Below are 17,967 nucleotides of genomic sequence, written 5' to 3' on the forward strand. Positions count from 1 at the left end.
GTAAGAGGTCACGGCTGCCAGAAGAGGTGGTGAGGTTAAAAACGGAAGGCTGAGTAAGGTTTTGGCAATTATGGAAAATGGAATTGTTTATCTAAAGAAAATAACATTTTAACAATAGCCAAGTTGTGTTACAGGTATGAACTGTTTTACTTGTAAAAAGAATAGGCTCATGACTTTAGACGGTGACCCAAAATTTTTATTGCAGTTTTAAGTTTAGGATTTAAATTACTGCTTAATTTTAAGCTTAAAACTGCCCTAAGGCTTCTGAGATACACCGTATTGGAATCTGATCGTGTAATTGTCATTTTTTTAAAGGTGTTTTCCTCTTAGTTCAGGTGGAACTTTTGAGTAAATTTTCTGAGGGAACCACATTTAATTTATGATTTAATTTTGGAGGGCGGGTTATAATACTGAAAATGGGTTTTTGTAAGGTTGTTTCAACACCGTTCAATTAGGTTCATTGTTCAGAATCCGTTAACACCTCCCGGCGCCTAAGGATGCTTAGTTAGTGTGCTTCTGGAAGTTGACCTGGATTGCCACACCTGTTATTGCATCACTAAACTATTTTTTTTTAAGGGAGCGGAGGGGAGAGAGGAGGGTCTTTACGATCACGGAATTTTGACGTCTTCATGATGTTTCCATTAGATGAGATCCACAGCTTTCATAAGCTCCATTTGAGCTGATGGCCATTCATTCAAACAGGAGGCCGGGCAGCGAAGGACAGTGGCCACTACACGTCCCATTTTTTTTTTCTCTCGCCGGCTCCGAGGCCATGGTGGGTCTTTCTAAGCTGACCCTCTGTGGGGACCACGGCGCCCGGGGGGCGGGACTAGCGCAGAGAAGGACAAGTCCTTTCGAGGACGCCTGGAAGGTTACAGCGATCGATCCCTTCTGCGCCGCCGTCGCCGCCGCCATCTTGGGCAAAAGGGTCCCGGCGGAAGTAGTCGCCGACCCGTTCCAGGTCTCCAGTTCCCCCAGCCCCAGCAGGGGAGCTTCGGTGCCCCCGGACTCCGGTCCTCCGAGGGGGGCGGGGCCTGAACCGGGCTGGGGAGGGGCGCCCTGCAGGGGGCGGAGTCATTAGAGCTGTCGGGAGCGCGCGCGGGGAGGTTGGGGGCCAGGGTGGGCGGGTGGCACTCTCCCTTTCCGGGAACTTGCCAGAGAACCCGCCGGCGCTCTACCGGGAGGCTCGGGGCGGGCTGGGAGATGCCTAAGGCTTCCTCCCCAGCCAACTCTCCCCAGACTCCGGACCAGCCCCAAGCTTTGGTGGCCCGCACGGCACAGCCGGCGGCCCCGGAGCTGCGGTGGCAGGTGAGAAGCTCCCTGCGCCCTCTTCCCACCCGATTTGAGCCCCAGACTAATTGAACCCTGGCTCGGAGCGTGTCTGTATGTGACGCCTCCACCCTCCCTCTACGCGCGTCCACGCGCGTCCGGGGCTATGCGGCCTCGACCCGGGGGGACAGGGGTCTGCGCCTGGCCCACACCTTGGCGGGGGTGGGAGGGAGAGACGCTCCTGACTCTGCCTCGACGTCTCTCACTGCGCCCTGGCCTTGAGCCCGCGCGCTGCGGTTCCTTCGCGCGTGAGAAAGCAGGCTCGGGACCCACGGAGTACGAGGGAGCGTGGAGCTGGGGGAGCCAAGCCGAGGGCTGACATGAGAAGGTCAGCTCCTCATCCTCTTCCTTCAGAGGTTTAGACTCTATTCTCTCGTTGGAAACAAACAGCCGCCAGCCTCTAGGAATTCCGTGTTCCCGGGATCTGAACCCCCTCCCCCCTCAGCCACGGTGACAGGGATTGTGCCTCCCACGTCCTTCCCTAACCTCCTCCCCCTGGCACCCTGGGACTGACAGACGGCTCGTGTTGCCACCTGCGCCCGAGCCTCAGCCCCTAGGTCACTCCCGCCCCCTCCCCCTTGCAGGCCCGCGGATGGAGTAGCATCTTATCGGGCACTCCAGCGTCCGTAACGCCCGACTGACCCGGGTCCGCCGCCTAAAGAAAGGAGCCCTGGCCCTGTTGGACGCTATCCGTCTTGAGATTCCCGGGCCCCATTTCATTCTCAGGTTAGTAGGAAGTGGGTTGGGAAGCATTTAAGTCCGGGATGAGTTGGGGGGTTGGGGAGAGGTCCTGTGATTAGGGTGTACTGATGAGGGCAAGAGGTTGTGTGTGTGTGTGTGTGTGTGTGTGTGTGTGTGTGTATGTATTTTAATTCAGCCTGAAGACCTTGTGTGGTGTGCGTGGTATGTGTGTTTTAATTCAGCCTGAAGATCTTTTTTTCGGGGGATAATCAGTTGGAACCCAGTTTCATTTCACATTAACCCCTGTTTTTTAAGACTAAAATGGTTCACTTCCATCCACTAAAGCAAATGTTTGTTAAATGTTTTATGAGGGTGCTACATTTCCCATTCCATTTATTCTGTTGTGAGATTAAGGTCTGGGAGACCTTTTTTAAGGACAGCCAACTTTTTTTTTTAAGTACCAGCATCCAGACTTTAACTTTGACCATTAGGTGAAAATACTCAATGTAACTCAAAAAACTTGTTGTTGTTTTTTTTTTTTAATTTAAAACTTAAAACTCATTTTATGTTGTAAGCCTTTTGTAATGTTTTCTTCTATGTTGTACAGCCATGAGTCTGTCAAAGTCAACTTGAAAATAATTTAATTGTTTCACTCTCCATTGCTTAACATTTAAAGAGGTAAGAATATGAATTCCAAGGGAAGCAATGCCTATTTTACATAGAAATAAATTAACCAAGCCATTATTGTGGCATTATGATATGTACTTTCTTTTCATTTTAAATATCTTTAATCCTAAATGTGTCTTCAGGTTTTGTTGGCAGTTAACTTAGCACATCAGATTTTATCTAATGTTTGGACTAGTTAAAACTATTGGATTAGTTTATTTGAGTTAATGCTAAGGTAGTAGTGAATAGAAATAATTTTTCCTGTGTGTGGCATGCAATAAATAAAACTAAAAGAAGTAATGGACACATTTTACCACCTGATTCTCCTAACTTTTCTTAGTCTTGAGCCATTGATTAATTTGCTTCATTTAAGTGGCAGCACTATATAGTGCATAGACAGCTTGCTCAGGGAATGGGAGAGGCCTGTGTTCAAATCCTGCAGATTATGGATACTGGGCAGACCAGGCACTTCAATTACTAGTGCCTGAGGTAACTCTCTCAACACTATAAAATTGTAGAACTTGTGCCTATCTGGGAACTCCCTGTGATGGTGAAATCACATGTCCAATAAAGAAACCTAGACTGCTTAGATTAGTTTTTTATTGGATTTTTATTTCTATAGCAGTTTATCTCTTACCCAGTAACTTGCCCCTCACCCCCCCCCCCCAAAAAAAAAAAAAATTGACCCTGGTTTGTTTTTATCTGTGAATCTCTGTATCTTTCTGTCTGTCTCTGCCTCCGGGTGTGTGTGTGTGTGTGTGTGTGTGTGTGTGTGTGTGTGCGCGCGCGCGCATGCACACATGCCATGAATTCATTCCTATAAAGAAACTGATGTGGTTATTTAAATATTGTGCCCCTTAGATTGCAATTCAGCATTTGTAAAATAGTCATGACTTTCACTCCTTCCCCAGATATACTAGTTATTTTTCTTCTCTAGCATATCATTAGACATCTCAATTACTTGCCCTGCTTGGTAAACAAACAAACAAACAAACAAAACAAAAAAACTTGTCATTAATTGCTATTGTCAGGAAGCAACAAACTTATTTCTTGTTTGAGACAGCTGGACCTGGAGTCAAAAAATTCTGAGTTCTAATATGGGCTTAGATACTAGCTATGTGACCCTGAGCAAGTCATTTAACTTTTGTTTGCCTCAGTTTCTTCTGCTATAATATGGGCATGAGAAAAGCACATGGCTTTTAGTGTCATGAGGATCAAATGAGAAGAATTTCCAAAAGACTTATCACACAGTATAGGTATTCAATAAGGGCTATATTTATAGCACCTCTCTTGGGCTATGGGTAATTGTTTATTAAGTACTTACTCTGTGCTGGGAACTTTATAAGTGCTTTATAAATATCTCATTTGATCCTCACAACAACCCTGGAGGTAGGGCCCTCATTTTACAATTTAGGTTATTGAGACAAACAAAATTAACTTGACCAGGCTCATCCAGCCAGGATGTTCCTGAGGTGGTATTTGAACTTTGTCTTCCTATAACTTAAGGCCCAGCTCTCCATAACCTTAGCCTTGTAGTTGCCCCTTAGGAATAGATAGTAGAATTATTCAAAAAACAGGAGAACTATGATAGTTCATGGTTATGGAATTCAAAGAGATAGTTCAGCATGTTAGGAGCTAGAGAAAAGAGGACAGAAAAGAATCCTTTGGATTTAGTGATAAAGAGATCATTAGTGACCAGAAAGATCTCTTTCTGTGGAATGTCTGTTTTGAATCAGACTGTGTGGTTGGTGAAGTTATGAAGACCTTTAGTGTAGATGTCTATTTCTAGAAGTTGGGCAAAGGATATCAAGGAGAAAAAGGAAGGGGAAAAGAAGTATTAAAAGTGTTGCTATAGTGAATAAGTATTCAGTGGCAGAAACTGAATTAATTTATTACTCTCTGATGGCTTTAAAAAATGCTCTATTGATGGCACCTGATAAAAGAATATTGAATTTCTTAAAAAGAAAACAGTTTAATTGAGAATTAAATACTTTGCAAAAGTCCAATTCATTATTTCTGTTCAGCTTTTAAAAAATGTGATGTTTATAAGTATCCATTTAATCCTTGTGCTGTAGTACTGATTAGAATTTTCACTTATCTATAATAATGATATATACACATAACATAGTTATCATAGTTGTCATAGGTTATGCATTGTACTTTTTTATCCTTTTAAAGTATTTTGTAGGTTGGAGATTCTGTTATTCCATTTTTTTAATCTATTGAAGTGCCTAATTTTGTCTTTTTTTGGAAAATATTAAAGATTCTTATTGCTCCATTATTGCTATTCTTTTTTAATTTTCTTCCTTTACAATTATTGTTATTTTTGTTGTTCAGCCATTTCCAGTCCTATCTGCTACTTATGACCCTATTTGGAGTTTTCTTGACAGAGATACTAGAGTGGTTTGCCATTTCCTCTTCTGATTTGCCACTATTACAATGTCAAAATAAATTACCCAGTTAGAGGGTGCTTAGTTAAGTATTGATTATATTCACTAATTATTTTTAACTATTATTGAACAACTTACCTGGCATGTTTTTTTTTTAATTACCTAAATAAGTTTAATTCATTGTAGTGACAGTTATGACCTTTTCAAAGCTCTTTGAATTCTTTGTACCAGATTCACTTAGATTCTCCATTTGAATAGTTTTAAAAATTGTAATGTTGCTATAAGTTTAAAAAATGCATCTTAAATGTATATGTTATAAATTGGGCTCTGAGATGTTACATTAATTACATAAAATATTTTTTGGCATGAAAACTTATTTCTGAAATTCTAAGATTTGGTTCTTTTAAGATTCAACAAACATAAAAACTTAAAACTGATTTTTTTGACTTTAATAATAGCACACTTTAGCTATACCTAACTCACTATTACTTTTTGCATGTGTAAAAATAAAATTTGCCATACTGGTTCCTGATTATATATGTAATTAAGCTGTATCACATTTCTCTTTTAAAAAAAAAGTTGAAGATATTACCTTGTGGGAATAGCTCTTGCCTTGCATATAATTGGGTCTGACTTAACAGATCTTCATAAACGAAGTTCTGCATTATTATTTATTACTCTACTTAAACATGTTAAGTTACTTTGAGCCTTAGTCATAGCCTATTTCATTCTTTTGTTTAATGTAAATGGCAGACATGTATGTATGTAGAAGAAGTGATTGATATTCAGTCCTAAGAATTGTATTGCATGATTTTCTTTTATACCAATCTGGACACCATAATACACAGAATGAGATAGAATAGAGATAGTGACTAAAGATGTGATTTTATTGCAAGAAGAATCTCCCACTACTAATCCCAAGCCAATTCTTTCTGTGCAATTTTACAGCCTAGAATACGAAAGGTTGTGTTATAGATTATGTATAAAGGTTATGAATATGAAAGAATATGAAAGGTTAAGTGATTCCCTTAGGGTCACTCAGCCAGGATGTGTCAGAGATGGAACTTGAAGTCCTTCCTAGCTCTAAATCAGCCATGCTATTGCCACATGAAGTGTATAAAAATGCCCTACAGTAGTAGCACTCTGGATAATCTGGATAATTCTTTAGCTATCTCTCTCTCTTTTTTTTTTTTAAACCCCTTATCTCCATTTCTTCTTCTAAAGTTGTCTTCTAATACCTCCCTGTTATATGGGGATTACCTTGAATTTTTGAGGATTGTGCCAATCAAGTACAAACTCTAGCAAGTTCTGTCAAGATCTTTATGAATTTTGTGTTTAACTTTGTGGCTTGTTCTTAGTGATAAAGTATATCTGTCTAAGCATCAACCTAAATTCAAAAAGGTGCGGTACACAGATTGCCTTTGGAGTGATTTTTTTTTCCTTTGGCCCCAGCAAAATTCCTTGAATTTATCATTGATTCTATTCAACAAATACTGATTAAGTGGCTGCTCTGGGCAAGACACTATATGCTAGGTACTAATCTACTGAATTCTAGAGGTATTTATTGTTCTTTATATCAATGGAGAAAGTGAGTGTCTATACTGGTGAAATTATAGCTCTTTGGAGTCCTGAAATTCCTTCAGGCTTACAAACAGGTGTTTAGCTGAGCTCAAAAAGGATTTGATGCATGAAAGTTAGCCAAAAAAAGAGTTCCCATTAAAGTATCACATTTTTCGTTTAGCTTATGTAACTTGGTTCTGGACTTGTTTTTATATAGCATGTCAGTCTTTCTGTACTTTTCTCCAGTAAGCCATACATAGTAGTTGATGAGATACAAAATAAGGCATGGCATAAGGCAACAGAAGGGCAAACATAGGTTGGTTTATTATGAGGGTTTATTGTAAAACTTGAAAATTAATTTGCTCTTTTTTTCTTACAAAATAGTGCTAAGAGATGGATGGGATCTGTTTTCCTATTTGTTCCCTCCCCCCCCCCCCCCCCCCCCCACGGTCCCTCACTGTTTGATCAATTTTCTCCTTTTAACCTATTTGCTTTGGACTTAAGTAGGAGACTTTCAGAGGAAAATAGAAAAGTGGGAAGTAGAAACTGACTTTAGGAAAAATATTGAAGCTTATCATTAGGCTTTATCCATATCTCTTTATTCTTTATTTTCTTTTTCTATTTGGAAATTTCCTATTGAGATTCTTCATTAGCCAATAAATATTAGCTCTCTCATTGACATATATACTAAGCATTTAGCTTGAGAAATGCTTTGGGTACCTTAAGGATTTTTCTGGGTTCAACTGGGAATTAGATTGAAAACTTTTAGGGCACAAAAAGTTATCAAACTGTGCATACCCTTTGATCCAGCAGTGTTTCTATTGGGCTTATATTCCAAAGAGATACTAAAGAAGGGAAAGGGACCTGTATGTGCCAAAATGTTTGTAGCAGCCCTGTTTGTAGTGGCTAGAAACTGGAAAATGAATGGATGCCCATCAATTGGAGAATGGCTGAGTAAATTGTGGTATATGAATGTTATGGAATATTATTGTTCTATAAGAAATGACCGGCAGGATGAATACAGAGAGGACTGGCGAGACTTACATGAACTGATGCTAAGTGAAATGAGCAGAACCAGGAGATCATTATACACTTCGACAACGATATTGTATGAGGATGTATTCTGATGGAAGTGGATTTCTTTGACAAAGAGACCTAACTCAGTTTCAATTGATATAAATGATAGACAGAAGCAGCTACACCCAAAGAAAGAACACTGGGAAACCGAATGTGAACTATCTGCATTTTTGTTTTTCTTCCCGGGTTATTTTTACCTTCTGAATCCAATTCTCCCTATGCAACAAGAGAACTGTTCGGTTCTGCAAACATGTATTGTATCTGGGATATACTGTAACATATCTAACATATAAAGGACTGCTTGCCATCTAGGGGAGGGGATGGAGGGAGGGAGGGGAAAAATCGGAACAGAAATGAGTGCAAGGGATAATGTTGTAAAAAAAAAATTACCCTGGCATGGATTCTGTCAATATAAAGTTATTATTAAATAAAATTTAAAAAAAAAGAAAACTTTTAGGGCAGTCCCCAAAATTAGTCTGCTTCAAGAGGGTTTCCATTGCCCCAGAGACTCTCCTAGGGCTCTAGAATTCAAGAGTGGGACTTAGGATTCCAAAATGAATCTAGAGTAGTAGTAGTGATATCAGAAGCTACTATTGGGAATGTATGTGGCTACAGGAAGCTATAATGTATTTTCCTGATCTGTAACAATATAGGGTTGGTTAAGATGACTTGATCGCTTCCAGTTCCAGATGTATGATTGTGTTAACACGCTATCCTATAGTCATTTTATAATTCTCAAATTGTACTAAGCCAAAGGTGCCAAATGGAATAGCAAAAATTTCCTCTGAGAGAAAGCACCTATGTAATTGGCAATATTTGATATATACCTTATTTTACTCAGGTTTTTTCCTTACTTGTCTGATAACATACATAATCATTGCAAGTAGAGTTGCATTCTAATTGAATATATTTTTAAATGTTAAAATTAATATGAACTATTTTTCCATTGTATTTCTCTTAAATGGAGGGGAGTGGGTTTATTTACCTGTCCTACTAATGTTCTTATTGGGAAATAGGGATGGGTAAGAGATTAAAGAATGTACTGTTTTAACAGAAATACTCAGATTTATCAAGTTACACTAAATTTTATTTGCTTTTTTTCCAGAATTTTAGTTGGAGCAGTCTGGTGAGAGAAAAATGAGTTCCTTTGCTGGCCTGACTTCAAATAACCTCTCTTCATCAGTCAACATGACCAGTTCTTTGCCTGCAACAATAGCCTATCATTTTAATGCCACCAGTAGTACTCCATCGATGTCAATAACTAGTCTTTTCCCAGCCTTGTTAGAATGCTTTGGCATAATACTTTGTGGATATATAGCAGGAAGGGCCCACATTATAACATCAACACAGGCCAAAGGATTAGGGAATTTTGTTTCCCATTTTGCACTTCCAGCTTTACTATTCAAAAACATGGTTATACTTAATTTTTCCAATGTAAATTGGTCCTTCCTTTATAGTATCTTAGTTGCTAAAGCTGCTATATTTTTTATCGTGTGTGTGTTAACATTATTAGTTGCTCGTCCTGACAGTCGATTTAGCAAAGCTGGATTGTTCCCTATATTTGCTACACAAAGCAATGATTTTGCATTGGGATATCCTATAGGTAAGGTTTTTTTTCCCCATATTTTTATTATTCATATGTTTTATTACTTTATCCAAATGTCTTAGAAAGAACATTTAAGCTTTTAGTAGCAAAGAGAGTTTTTAAAGTGAGGATTTTCTTTTTTGGGGATATTTATAGTTATGTTTTTCCTTAAAATTTGCTATTAATCTTCCTAGCTGGGTGACTCTAGACAAGTTGCTTAACCCCAACTGCCTCAGCAAAAACAAAAATTGCTAATGATTATTTATCTTTAAAAATATAATAATGATAAATATGAGCTAAACCATGTATTTTTCCAGATATCAGAGTTGAAGTATCCTTTAAATGTCTATTTTAAAATTTTTATTTATATTTTATTTTCCCCCAATTAAATATAAAAACAATTTTTAACATTTGTTTTTAAAAGTTTTGAGTTCCAAATTCTCTCCCTACTTTTTCCCCCTGCTCTCTCATTTAGAAGGCAAGTAATTTGATATAGGTTATATTTGGTGCAGTCATGCAAAACATTTCCATATTAGTCTGACTTTTTTAAAAGAGCCTAACTAATCTTTAAAATAATATTGATTAGTTCTAAATCATATTTTTGTCCTTTTTCTACCCATCACATTTTACAGTAGGTTTAGTGTGAAAGAGCTGGTCCTTTTGCCATGTTTTAAAAAGCCAAATTTTCAATACTGTTTTTTGTTTTTAATTGAATATTTGATAACAAAAGACATCAGAATGCTTTGAATGTAAATATATCCTATTTCTAGCAAGAATTAGTGGAATTCAAGACCAGATTTCTTTTCAATCAAAGCTTTCAATCTATAGTAATAGGGTATTTGGATAACATGGATAAATGAACATTTCCCAAGTCCCAGATTTTACCTTTGCTAAAAGAAATCTGATAGTCTAAAATATTCATCTTTCTTCTTTTCCTTCCCATTTTGTTAGGTCTGAATGATAATTTATATCATCATCAAATTTAATTTTAAAATACTTTTTTATAATAATGCTTTTTTAGAAGTATGTCTGTTCTAAGATGCTCATCAAAAATATTCATCTTTCTTCTTTTCCTTCCCATTTTGTTAGGTCTGAATGATAATTTATATCATCATCAAATTTAATTTTAAAATACTTTTTTATAATAATGCTTTTTTAGAAGTATGTCTGTTCTAAGATGCTCATCAAAGATGCTGAAGTGAAGATTATTTAAATTCAAATTAGTATTAAAAATTAGCATACATAGGAAAGTAGGCCCAAGTCAGTATTTTTCTCCATACCTAACTTTACTTGAATTAACTAAATAACAAAGTATATTGCCTCATAATTTGATATAATTTGAAAGATGTTGATCATTCTTTGAATAATCTCTTGCTTCCGCATCTTTTTTTAATTGGTATTATTAATAAGGTGTAATCATTTTCTTTTTTTTATTACAGTTTTTTATTTACAAGATATATGCATGGGTAATTTTTCAGCATTGACAATTGCAAAATCTTTTGTTCCATCTTTTCTCCTCCTTCCCCTCACCCCTTACCCCAGATGGCAGGTTGACCAATACATGTTAAATATGTTAAAGTATAAGTTAAATACAATATATGTATACGGTGTAATCATTTTCATAGGAATCTTTCTGTAGATATTTATCATCAGCATTGCAATATAACTTGAACAAATGTTGCATGAAATAATATAGCTTGTTGTCTTTGTATGCATGATAAAAAACAGCTATGCTAATTATTTTATTTGCCTCTCCAAGGAGAACCTATGAGACATCCTTTTTTTCAATTATACTCAGAATGTCAAGATTAATTTAGCTTAGTTTGCATCAGTTAATGAACAGAGTTCATTAGTTATGGCAGTTTAAAATAATACCTTCAAAAAAATTAAAGTTGTACATTTTCATATATTGGTTCTGATAAGAATGTTCCATGTTCTAAGACTTTAGTCTACAAAGTCTACCATTTTGCTATTGGGCAATAACTTCATATTTAGAGTACTAGCAGCTGAATTAGTATTTATAGGTAGTCTGAAAATTCATTGTGTTTGTATCCTCTTTTCAACCACTCGACTACCTTTACTGCAGAAATGTAAGGGGAGCCATATTAATATTTTTCTTTCTTTTCCGAGTTGCCATGGCCAAAGAATTCATCAGTCTATTAGTGACGAGCCCCTCCATACTTAGCTAGGTTGGACCATAAAAACAGACGTCTGTTGCTAGAACCATATTTGAGAGCTTTTAGTGTAATAGTATTGTTAGTACTTTTTAGTACTTGTGCCCTGCTGGCATACCCATCACCTAAGTAAGTACTTATGTTAAAAAATGGAAAATTCAAGGTTATATTCTCCAAACAAGTTATCTTAATTGATGGATGAAGGTGAAATTACAAAAGTTAGATAACTTGGTTATATAAGTTTTGGAATATACTTTATATAACTATCTCAGTGGACTAGGTAGATGAATATTTACCTATCAGTTTATGTTATCCTTATGTAAATTTAGAAACTTAATCTTTCACATACTTTAAATATTTATCTTGTTCCTTGTGACTTTTTCTTTTCTTTTAATCTATAATATCAAATAAACTATAAACCTGTATTCTTATACACGTTCATTTAGTTTACATAGCACCCATTGCTGAAATAATTAAGTTCTTTATCATTACCACGTGAAGCAGTGTGTTTGGCAAAATACATTGCTGATTGAGAAGCATAGGTTTTAGTGAGTGGAATAAGAGTTATTTTCAGAGCTCACTGAAACCTTTGTCTACCAGGGTAGTCTTGAAGTCTTATGTAAGGGGACATCATATACCAGGTTAAGTAGTAGCCTGAGATTTCTACAATTTATAGGATATAAATGCTGCTTCTGTTCCCAAATGTAGATGCAGTTTTAGGCATATATTTCCATCTGCTTGTTTTTTAATTTATTCTTTTAAATAAATAGGGGATAACATTTTATTTTATTAAGTAGTTTGGGAAAGACTTTAAAACCTGATGATCTTACATTGTGAAAATGTATGACAATTAAAATAGGCTGGATTGAAGTCAGGATTATAATTTGCTGAAAGACATATTGCCAGCCAGTATACCTTTCATCTAGCTGCCATTCATTGTACCTGTGGTTGTGTAAAAATTTTTATTTTGGCATTTCCCCCTGCAAAAATACAGACATTTCTGAGAAAGATGAACACATTAAATACATGTCTATTAAATTTTTGGTGCCATTTGTGATGGGAAGGGGAAGCCACCTGAGAATTGTCCAGTTGCTTGGACATAGGGAAAGGAGCCAGAGCTGAGGAGCATCATGTTCTTAGTTATTTTCTGTTTTAGAATTAACCCTAAAATGCCTACTTTGATTAGAAACTTTTTAAAAGCAAAGCCATAATGTAATACAAATTAATATTCTAAATACAACTATTGGAAGATTGGTTTTTATTTTTAAATGCACATTATTGCACATAGTGGATGTTTAATGGATGCTTTTTTGGTTTAGATATTTTTCCCCCTTTGATTTCAGTTTTGAGGTAGCTTATATTCCAAAATTTCTATCTAAACATTAGTCTTTAGCTTCATATGGTACATTACATTCTAAGCCAAGGGTTTCTCCTTTCTTTAACTTAAACATGAAAACTATTCTTTCCCCAGTTAGTAACCTATTAGTTAAAATTAGTAGAATTTTTCTTTAACTATTAAAAACAATTACTTAACACAATAAAATTGTATATAATGTTTAATATCGTAATGCTCAAAATATCTAACTGTGTAACCTTCATTTCCAGGTATTTCCAAAAGTATTTTGAATCAAACAGGCTAATGTGATCAACCTGTATTTAAATTTAATTTGAAACATTTGTAATTATGTACATGGAAGCATTTTATGTATACTTTATTTAAATAATATATCATTTTGTAATCATTTTTAACTCTTGTTTTCCAGTGGAAGCTTTATATCAAACTACTTATCCAGAATACCTTGAGTACATTTATTTGGTGGCTCCAATATCTCTTATGATGCTAAACCCTATAGGATTTATCTTCTGTGAAATTCAAAAATACAAAGAGAATCGTGATACCTCTCAAAACAAAGTGAAAATAGTTGGACTTGGACTTTTGCGTGTGCTGCAGAACCCTATTGTATTTATGGTCTTCATTGGAATTGCCTTCAATCTTATTCTTGGCCAGAAGGTGCCAGTTTACATGGAAAAATTTCTGGATGGGCTTGGGAGTTCTTTTTCTGGCTCAGCCCTATTTTATCTTGGTCTCACAATGGTGGGACAAATAAAAAAATTGAAGAAATCTGCATTTGTTGCAATAATTCTGCTCATCACAGCTAAACTGTAAGTTTTGTTTGTTTAATAATGTGGGGTCTGTGTCTTATGGAAACTACCACTTTAAAGGTTATTGTGGGGGAAAGCCTTAGCCATGATTTTGGAGGAAGTCCTCCAGCTGCTAGTTTCTTCTACTTTAATATATTAGGAATAGTGTCCTTACTTAAAATGAAAGAAAAATGTATTTTTTTTCTAGAAAGTTACTTCCTCATTACACTTTCATACCTTACTCTTTTGCATTTCATTAAATATAGATGGAGATATTGTTGATTTCACTTCCTAAAGGCTTCTTTCACTTCTTTTTTGCTTAGTATTTTTTTTCTTCTAAGTGTCTTGCATGAATTTCATGTTTTGAGAGATGGGGACATGCCTATTTTAGAACCTCCAAACACCAAAGTCAATCAGAAACTCTCCAAAGCTACTTGCTCAATTTATGTCAGTCAGGTCTTCCTGATTCCAAGATAGGCCCCCTCCCTACCATGCCACAGTATACTTCTCCAAGTAGGAAGATTTTAATTTAATCCAGTCTAGATGATTTACTGAGAGATTATACAGAGTAGCTTGGGACACAGGCACAATGTATAGTACTTTTATTTAAATATTTTAAATCAATTAAATGAATATAGTTGTAGTATAATTTGACATACAGCATATTCGATGTAATATCTTACTGGTGAAAACTTAGAAAAATATGTGATTACTGTATTCCCATTAAGGAAAGTAATTTTTAGTATTGCTACAGTATAATTACTGTCCTAACAGTAGTAGTACTATCAGCCATTCTTTACATATAAAATATAATTGTTTTTCCTTTCAGTTTATGATTCAGAGTTTCTTTTCTACTGTATTTCTTGATTTGACTCAATATTATTGTTTTATCTTTGATTATCAGTGTCATAATCTCTTAAATTTTCTAATGGAGAAAGTTGGGGTTTTTTTTTTTTGTTTGTTTGTTTTTTTTTTTTTTTTTGGAAAAAGGATAAATGCTTTTAGACTAGCGAGCAAAGATTTTTTAAAAATTACTTACAATGTGCTCTCAAGAGGAATCACAATGTGCTCCCAAGAAGCATCATTGCTTACTAACATATTTATTGAATTGGAATTCAGGAACTATAAGTTCTGTCCTGATGTGGTTTACTTATTGGCTATATAACTTTAGAGAAGGTCATTTAACCTCTTCTAGTTTTGTTTTTTACTTTTTTCCCCATACCTATACAATGAGGTGTCAGACTTCCTTTTGGCATTTACATTCTTGGAGTTTATGTATAGGCCATATTCTGATCAACAAGTGCCATGTGTATTGGTGTTGTAGTGCCACTTTTTTTTGTCAGTCTTTATTGAAGGTTTATTTAAGCTTTGATATTAAAATCACTTTGGTTTGCTATTTTTTTATTTGGACATCAAGGAGCTCTAGAAATATTTGTGTATTAATTGATTCTTAGCTATACTAAATTTCAACAGTCCTACTCTCAATTGTATCTTGTTCTTAAAAATCCTCAAACAGAAAATAATGTTCTTTTCTAAAGCTAGAGTTAATTCTAAGGATTTAAAAAAACTTTATGGCTAAATTATTAGCAGGCTTTTTTTTTTATAACTAATGATGTCTTAGTAATCTTTTTTTTCTAAAAACCTATCAAATTTTGTTGAAATGTTTGATTTTCCTAAAAAGGTTTTCAATAATTTTCCTGAAAATTTCTTGTCAACTTTCATATTACACGCATATCTTAAACATTTTAAACAGACCAATAAGAATAAGGAAAATCGAAGAATAAAATAGTTTTTGAAATGCTATCAAATACTGTGCCTGAAATTTTTTACCAAGTGATTTAAATATGTCAATGACCTCTGGTGAGTTAAGTTAAAAATAAAGTCAGAATCATTTTTAAAAAGTAGCCTTAGGATACATGCTTTGTGCTTTCAGCAAACTATACTCGTTTCATACTCAAAATATATGCATTTCACCATGCATGAGAGTACACTTGTTTGCAAGAGAGGTAACAAACTATGTCTAAATTCATGGAAATAGCTGCTAATAAGAAAATACAGGAAACGAGGGTGAACTAAGATCTGGCATTTTTATTGCAATATAAATGACTGGCTTTCTTTTCAGCCTGGTGATGCCACTTCTGTGTAGAGAAATGGTGGAGCTTTTGGACAAGACTGGTGGTTTAGTGAATCATACTAGCTTATCCAATTATGCATTTTTATATGGAGTCTTTCCAGTAGCACCAGGAGTGGCTATCTTTGCAACACAGTTCAACATGGAAGTAGAGATTGTATGTACATATTATTTTAGAAATAATTCACTTTGTAATCGTGTGGTAGTTTTAAAATGTAGAAATCAACATTATTTTTTTGATTGTGCAGCACAGTGGTGTCACACTTAAATATAAACATATCCTCCTGGGCTAAATATTAACTTAGAAAACCACAAATTAATACCATCTATGATATATTTTTATTTGTTTTGTTAAACATTTTCCAGTTACATTTTAATATGATTGGGGCAGCACTCAGAATTGAGCTTTGAGTTTGACACCTCTGGTTTGACATGTATATACTGATATGGCAAGTATTTATACATATATTAAATCTGTTTATTCATTATATATACAGAAATAGTATTTCTTTTTCTTTCTGTGTAATAAGTATTGTTAAATACTTCATCTTTATTCAGATTCTATTGTGAACTATTTCATATTTTGTTTTTACCTGCTTAAGTATAGTACATTATAGGAAAGAAAATTTTCAGTGTTTGAAATATCAGTTCTATCAGTATAGATAATGTATGGGGAAGTTCTTTATCATCACAAAATATTGTGTAAATGTAAATTTTGATCAATATGTTCAGCTTACCAGATATTAAGCTCCTAAATTTAGTATAATACAATAAATGGCACTTATACGTTCTAATATTAAATTATCAATGATTTAGAGTAGTATGTATAAACTCATCACCTTCTAAAACATTGGTCAGAAAAGTTTTGAAATAGTATGAATTGAACAAGACTCTAAGAAAATATATCAGCCAGTGTTCTTGGCAATTAAGTATTGGAGATATTCTTACTTTTTTTCAATCAAAAGGTAATTTTCCTTTTAAAATCATGATGCCTATCTATATTTTAGTCTATATTTTATATAAATCTATATTTTAATTACTATGGAAGTTCTAAAAACTGTTTAGAAACTTCTTTAAATCTTTGGTTTATGCCAAAAAATATTGGGAAAAGTAGCAATTAATAGCATAATTTTATACTGTATGGAAAGTACAGATATAAAACTGAGTAATTAAGATTAGAGAAATAAACTTAGAAAACTAATTTATCAGATATCATTTCAAGGAAACTGGAAAAAAAGATTATATTTAGTGTCAACATTTTATGTTTTTTAAATGTGATATTTAGTTTGTCTTTGGTATTCTCTAGAAACAAAATTTGCTTATTTTTTTTTTTTAAAGCAGAATTATCAGTCTTTCCCTAAATGGATCTCTGTTTACAGATAACTTCAGGGATGGTGATAAGCACTTTTGTCTCAGCTCCAATCATGTATGTTTCTGCATGGTTACTAACCATTCCTTCTATGGATCCAAAGCCCATGGCATATGCCATCCAGAATGTTAGTTTTGACATAAGTATCGTCAGTTTGGTCTCTTTGGTAAGTAACTAAGTAAAAATGAAATGACAACCACAAACTTATGTCAGAGGCAACTTTATTATAGAAAAGAATCAGGAGTTTGAAAAAAATAGTTGGTTTGGAGTTTGTTTTGTTTGTTGGTTGGTTGGTTTGTTTTTTTGGTCAAGGTAACAGATCTACAATCAAAGGTCTGGCTTTGAATTTGAATTTCATTATTTATAGTCCATCTGATTGTGAGCATAATCATAAATCATAGTGGTTTGATTTTAAATCATGTTTTAAATACCTAATAAAGGAGAGGAAAAGAATCTGGCTGTTGTTTTATCAACAGAGAATATAGTTGACAAAATGTTTCAAGTTCTCTTTTTGTCATATTAAGGTTCTTATGTTGAATCTTAGGAATAAGAACCATATGGACAACATTACCATTTGCTTAGTAGTGAGGTAACAAAGAAAGCAGCCAGAAGATTAATTAATTTAATCTAATTTAAAGACTAGCAATTTTTTTCATTTAGAGAATAAAGCATGGAGGAGTGTTATGTTTAGGGCTTAGTGCTACATATATTTGGATATGCATCTCTATATGTCCTTAAAAGAAAAGCTATCCAAAATATAGATATCTGGCAAGCATCTTAGAGGACTAGCACCGTTAGTGTGAGAGCTCCTTAGTGTCCACTTAGTACTCAGGTCTCATCTGTACCTCTAAGAGGCTGTAGCA

The 17,967-nt window shown here is 34.9% G+C and overlaps 1 protein-coding gene across 3 annotated transcripts in view; it reads left to right on the forward strand.

The window, feature by feature from the left end:
- Nucleotides 1-278: 278 nt before the first annotated feature.
- Nucleotides 279-17,967, forward strand: part of GPR155 (G protein-coupled receptor 155) — a 46,079-nt gene continuing 28,390 nt past the window's right edge. The window contains exons 1-6 of one of the 3 annotated variants that reach the window (XM_051991069.1): nt 279-775; nt 1,914-2,055; nt 8,809-9,306; nt 13,226-13,625; nt 15,727-15,892; nt 17,115-17,270. In XM_051991069.1, coding sequence (XP_051847029.1) covers nt 8,841-9,306; nt 13,226-13,625; nt 15,727-15,892; nt 17,115-17,270 — 1,188 coding nt within the window. In that variant the 5' untranslated portion in view covers nt 279-775; nt 1,914-2,055; nt 8,809-8,840. Of the gene's footprint in view, nt 776-1,171; nt 1,309-1,913; nt 2,056-8,808; nt 9,307-13,225; nt 13,626-15,726; nt 15,893-17,114; nt 17,271-17,967 lie in introns of those variants that run through there. The other 2 variants (XM_051991070.1, XM_051991068.1) reach the window with 2 other exon arrangements.

Source organism: Antechinus flavipes, chromosome 3 (genome assembly GCF_016432865.1).
Source record: "Antechinus flavipes isolate AdamAnt ecotype Samford, QLD, Australia chromosome 3, AdamAnt_v2, whole genome shotgun sequence".
Lineage (NCBI taxonomy): Eukaryota > Metazoa > Chordata > Mammalia > Dasyuromorphia > Dasyuridae > Antechinus > Antechinus flavipes.